Below are 5928 nucleotides of genomic sequence, written 5' to 3'. Positions count from 1 at the left end.
TTTTATCACGACCTGTCAACTACCTCTTGAATACCAATAAAGACGAGAACGATTATACCTAATATTTGCACTTAGCCATTAAGTCACATAAGTCTCCAATATGCAACATGTCTTACAAGAATTAAAAAAAAAAAAATTTCCCTTACTTCAAAATTGAAACTGCTCAGGCAGTTTTTCTTCATACCATACAATGCATATATATGCTCTAAGAAAATTCTTACATACCAAAAAATCAACTTTATGTAATTAACGCTTGCATGTTAACTCACAAAAGATTTATTATAAAAAAACATTGAATAGAAAAATCAAAATAAATAATCTAATTTTATTCTATAAAAATTAAAAGTCCTAAATTAAGAAACTATAAGAACTCCTAAAGATCTCTTGGGTTTTAAATACCCACGAGAGGCAAAGAGCTTGCCATTTTATTCGTGAACATGCATCAGAACATTTACACGAGCAATTAGCACAATATAACATGTCTTTGTACTCGAGCCCTTATTTTAGGCCCCATACACCAAACAAAGTATGGGTTATATTATGTTTATTTGAAGGCAAAAATCTTCCACAGAGGCAGGCGGACAATTTTCATCCGAACAAAAGTGGCTCATCTTGGCCAACAACACTGCAGGCCACGTATGTCCACTGTCCTGCATTCCAACAGAGAAATGGGTGTGCTTGGTTTGAAGGAAAAAGGAAGGGATGCAAACGCTTTTACCCTTCACAACTTCAAAATTGAAATCAAGAAGCTCAAAATTGCTCATTCGAAATAAAGTTCATAGGCCTAGTTTGATTGGGCGTTTTTTGTTGCTTATTCCTTTTTAAAATCGTAAATTTACTATTTTGTTCCTCAACCCATGTTCCCATTTTTTCTGCTGATTTAAGAAAACTTTTTATATATGTTTCTCCGTTAGAAAACTCCTTTCTCTAAACCGATGTTTCTTAAAACTACCTTTTACAAAAGTACCTGATAACCAAACGAAACTTATAAATACTAAAAACCGGTGAAAACTAATTTCAGTGCAATCTTTACCATCTTAATTTTCATTTTGATGGTCCGCATGCATCCATGAATTGTGCAAATTTGTTTTAGATTTGTAATTTTGATTGTGTGAGAAAGTAGTTACCCAATGTTCATGGTGGGAAGGGAGTTTGTTGCCTCCAAAGTTGGTGGCGATGAGTGGCTGGCTTCGGCATGGCTAAGCTCACTCGCTTGCATTTGTTGCAACATCTTTATGGAATTCTCACTCTCAATGACCTGAGCAACAATTAGAGAACGGTTCCATAGATTATGTAACAGCGACCACCTCTCAGATGTAATTTAATAGTCCATTGATAGGAACAGCATATACCTTTTTCTCAAGAACAATCTTTTGCTCCAGCAGTGACTTTTCCTGCATGGATCAAACAGCTGGCTTCATTACTGCTCTCTTAATGCAAGTAATTTTTGGAATAGTGATTTGGATTAATTCCAAAGCATAAATCTATAACATGGTAGTTGCGTTTCCTTCCGCTTAAGGGTTCCCATTTTTACAAGTATTTTAGTGCTTCAGGTGACAAGGTGTCCTAGTAATAGTATATCCGTGGATCAGTTTTATAATACATGAAGAGGAAAATCAATACAAAATAATTTGAATGCTCAAGTCCGGAAAAACCTTTGGATAAATTATTTACTAACTTTCAAGGATAGATTATTTATTAGGTTAGGGCAACCTCTCCATGAAGTATTATATTTATCACATTCATCTCAAATATTCGATCTGAAGGTGGCGCGAAGTGGCTAAAAAATGAAGCAGGATTTCAACATACATGAAATGAGATGGTGGAGATTTATTTTAAATTTAAAAACTAAAGGTTAAGAATTTTTTTAAATGAAGAGTCAAGATTATTTATGAGAAAAATCTCAAGCCACAGTTATATATTAATATAAAAATTGATCAAAATCAGTCTTTTGAAAAAAATTGAATCATGCCAGATCATCATGTTGCACGCTCGTGTTAGATTTAAATATGCTTTCAAGGGTTGATAATCAAACAAACTAGGGAGAAGGTTAAATTTAAAGCAGATATTGTTCGAGGGATGAAGAGGAAAGAAAACTTATGAAGTAGATACCTTTCTTTGAAGCACATCTATGGAATGAAGTAGTTGTTGATTCTGCATTAGAAGAATACGTTAAGGTGCCTATGATTAATCTACAAATGGACATCCAAATTTACGTTATTATTTGAATGCATGAATGAATTACCGTTTGGGACCTTATATGTTTCAAAGCAGTTTCCAGTTGATGCTCCAGTTGTTGAAGCTCTTTTATGCTTAAATTGTCAAGCTTCTCACCCATGAGATGGCTAAAATAATATTAGGAAGGGCCGCATGTTAAAAAAAGCTCTCTGCATATATTTCACTGTTGTCCCAACTAAAAACGTCTTCTTACCTTCGGCTTCTCTGTAAGGCATCAACTTTACCCTTAAGATATCCATAATCTTGACACAAGTCATCCTACAAGAAGGAAGCGAAGAAGATTTAAGTTATAAAGATATTTAGCCCGGTGATTAGTGGTTTTGCCAAAAAAGGATAATGATTTTTGAGCTTTTCCCATCTAAAATGTTAGGACTGTGCATAAGCACAAAAAAAAAAAAAAATCAGGCTGATAATATTCCTGAAGATTTTAATCCAAACCTGGGGCTCGGAATCATTCATCAAATGAGCTTTTTCAGCATAGCTGTATCTCTCGTAACGCTCAATAATCCTCTCAATGCTGTGCAAAATGACAATCATTGGTAGTATATTAAACTACGTACTACTCATAGATGTGTATAGATGTGTAGCAACTAAATTAGCTTAAATCAAATTGAAATCGATTAGGTAGGCTCAACACAGAGCCACAGTTGAAACCAGGCTTAATATGTAATGCAAACTACTCTAACAGAATATCTTTCCCAAGTAAAATATAGCCTTGCAACAACTTTTACCAGTTTGCCAGTTGTAAGGGAAGCAAGCCAAGTATGTGGCCTAAAATGAGCTGATTCAAATGAAATCCACCTAATTACCGACAAATTCCAGTGGTTCAGGTCAGCAAACGAGCTATTTCAGGATGAAGCAAGTTTTCTGGAACTAATCGGAAGTAGTTGAATTTCATCTTGACTGATTGTTAAAGTTTCACCGAGTTTAATTCATATTTTCCCCAATATGAAGATATCATTAAGCCTTACTGTCTTACTGGATTGCGTTATCAGAATGTTTTCATGAACTGGATAAATGAGAAAACAGGAAAATAAAAAATTTCTTATCACTGATCATTAGATGATAAATAAATAAATTAACACAAAAAGGTTAACAGAGGAAAATCGAAAACAATAATAAATTGTCCCTTTAAAATGAGCTTATTTAATGCAAGATTATAAATAGAGAAGTTTTTAGTAGTATGTGTGTAAATCTTCCTTTTTTTCGAGTCAAAGATCAATGTTTAGAGATTTCTTTTTTGATTCCAAGAGTGTCTACCTAAAAGGTTCACACATAAGATGTGTTATTCATATCACAAAAGCGTATAATACGGCTCATGACTTCTATTTAAGCTTCGGATAATAATCTCTCATAAGAGGAACTTGACAATCTTATTTCCTATAAAGAATTCTTGGCATTTCGAAAGAGGATTATGAGTTATTTTGAATTTCTCCAAAATTTGATTTATAATGCAATTTTATCAAAATTTATTATTAGATTATTCAATTGATTTATAAATTTTAGTTGGCATGATTAGATCATGTTGACTGACAATTAAACGATAGATTCACATTCAATGATAGATTTCATTTTCATCAAATAGGCTCAATTTTAACCATAAATTCAGATTAATTTTCAATAATTGAGTGAAGGTCAATTTGGGGCAAATGTTTCACTTTATCATTTTTGAACAACTACCACACTCTATTTAGGTTCCACTTTATTATTGCTTACAGAAAAAAATTGTGGTAGAAACATATTTTTTATAATGAGATCTACTAATATGTGGTAGTTGTAAGAAATATGTTATATGAACTTTTTTAAAATATATATAATAACCTTAATACCTTTAAGAACATTTGTTTGCCTAACAACAGCTTCACAAACAGCTATAGCCGTCACAAATGTTGATTTCCTAACCACGACAGCATGTCATCTTTTATATTATCCAAATATTTTAAGTATAATTTTAATATAAATTAACCCTCATAAATATGGTGACTGTTTAGGTAGCTGGTATGTATCTAACAAGTTTCCATCAAAGAACTCAATCAAGGGGATCACGTAGTCAAAGCCAAAGTCACCTAAACGAAGCATGACCACACACTCTTCACTGCGAAGATGACAACGTACAAACTAATTATGCGAGGATAAATTAAGGGTGCAGTCATTTTCAGGGAGCTCTTCCAAATAACTCACCGAGACCATCTCATGTCCTGAAATTTGATCACTCGTAGAAGTTATCCACAATCAAGTACTGTTGACCTCTGTTATATTATATATAACGTGGCGCAAGTAAAAGGCGGTAGCTGGGGTCATTCATTAGGAAACGGGTACCGGGCGTGGTAGTCTGGCTGTTTAAAGACAATGTTGCTATTCGCCGCTTCGCCTGGGAGTCAGTGAGATTGGGGACTTATTAGAAGTGATCGTACGGGTGATGTTGCTTTCAACAGATCCCCTGTGGTAGCGCCAGCCTCTTCTTGTGAGTGGATGCCGCCACTCGGGTACTCCCATACGCTCACCACGAGCAAAAAGGCGTTGTGATAGGCGAGTATTTCCGAGTGAATTTTGCTCATTGAAGCGTCCGGAAATAGAGTTTGAGTGATTACCACGCGCTTGACCCGGCTACGAGGCGTTCGGGATCCGGGTAATCCCATCCTACCCATCTACGCGCAACTAGAAGGCGTGTATAGTGCGGCTTTGTATCGCGGTTCAGCTGCCGCACACAGACAGCCGAGAACTCTGAAGTTTAAAAAAGTCACTGGTCCTTCGGGAGGGTTCGTGGTGTTGCTCGAGGCATTCGACGGGAGACGAGAGTAGCCATTTGCCATTTGCTCTATTTCATAATTGAAGTTATCAATTGTATGAGAGGTAAAATAAATTAGACTGTGCGAACTAATTAAATTTAAACTATATAAATTAAGCGAATTGGTAATTATAGTCGATCGATTATAATCAACCTTAAATAATTAATATCAAATTTAATAAGTAAGTTGTTTAATTATTTTAAGGTAATTATATTAATAGTATTAATAATGAATAATACCTATAATAATATTACTAAAATTAATTAAGTTTTAGTTTTAATGTAAAATAATCATTATTTAAATAGATAGTTAAATATAATTAAATATTTATCATAATAATATTTAATGAATGTAATTATTTTATATAAACCCCTTCCCGGATCAAAATTGTGTGAACTTCCTATGTCGGACGAATGTGGAGCCGCGGTGCGAAGGAGGGAGAATGGCTTCGTGGTAAGGCTAGGATAATACAGCTCTCACTCTCTCTCTCATGGACAGGAGGACCGGACGGTGGACGAGGGGAGGGCATTGGAAGAGGGACAGTCGGAGGCCTTGTGGGAGGTCGGAGAGGAAGAGAGTGCGAGCTTGCTTGCGATCGTGGAAGAGAGGAGGGCGTGGGTGTCGCCCGAGGCTGAACTCGTCCTCACCTACTTTAGAGCGCGATAGGTAAGCAATGGAGGAGGCGATCGAGTGGGCTCTGTGCAACGATCAGGAATCACCCGGGACGGAGTTGCGCGAATGCACAGGATCGGTCGGGATTTCGGGCAGATTTTACGGGTTCATTCGACGAGACGAGATATATGAGCAGGATTTCGGGGACTTGAACAGGTATTTCGTAATTTGCAATAATTAATATATATATATAATATATATATATATATATATTATATATATATATTTG

General features: G+C 35.4%; 1 protein-coding gene across 2 annotated transcripts in view; it reads right to left on the bottom strand.

The window, feature by feature from the left end:
* Nucleotides 1-299: 299 nt before the first annotated feature.
* Nucleotides 300-5928, bottom strand: part of LOC110096755 (truncated transcription factor CAULIFLOWER A-like) — a 52242-nt gene continuing 46613 nt past the window's right edge. Inside the window, exons 2-8 of one of the 2 annotated variants that reach the window (XM_020822825.2) lie at nucleotides 2677-2755; nucleotides 2432-2496; nucleotides 2246-2345; nucleotides 2113-2154; nucleotides 1353-1394; nucleotides 1128-1258; nucleotides 300-645 (exon numbers count right to left, since the gene is read on the bottom strand). In XM_020822825.2, the coding sequence (XP_020678484.1) occupies nucleotides 534-645; nucleotides 1128-1258; nucleotides 1353-1394; nucleotides 2113-2154; nucleotides 2246-2345; nucleotides 2432-2496; nucleotides 2677-2755 (571 nt within the window). In that variant the 3' untranslated portion in view covers nucleotides 300-533. Of the gene's footprint in view, nucleotides 651-1127; nucleotides 1259-1352; nucleotides 1395-2112; nucleotides 2155-2245; nucleotides 2346-2431; nucleotides 2497-2676; nucleotides 2756-5928 lie in introns of both variants that reach the window. The other variant, XM_020822826.2, reaches the window with a different exon arrangement.

The sequence above is a fragment of the Dendrobium catenatum genome, unplaced genomic scaffold, assembly GCF_001605985.2.
Source record: "Dendrobium catenatum unplaced genomic scaffold, ASM160598v2 fragScaff_scaffold_1023, whole genome shotgun sequence".
In the NCBI taxonomy this organism is placed as follows: domain Eukaryota; kingdom Viridiplantae; phylum Streptophyta; class Magnoliopsida; order Asparagales; family Orchidaceae; genus Dendrobium; species Dendrobium catenatum.
This window is presented reverse-complemented; position numbering and strand designations above follow the sequence as displayed.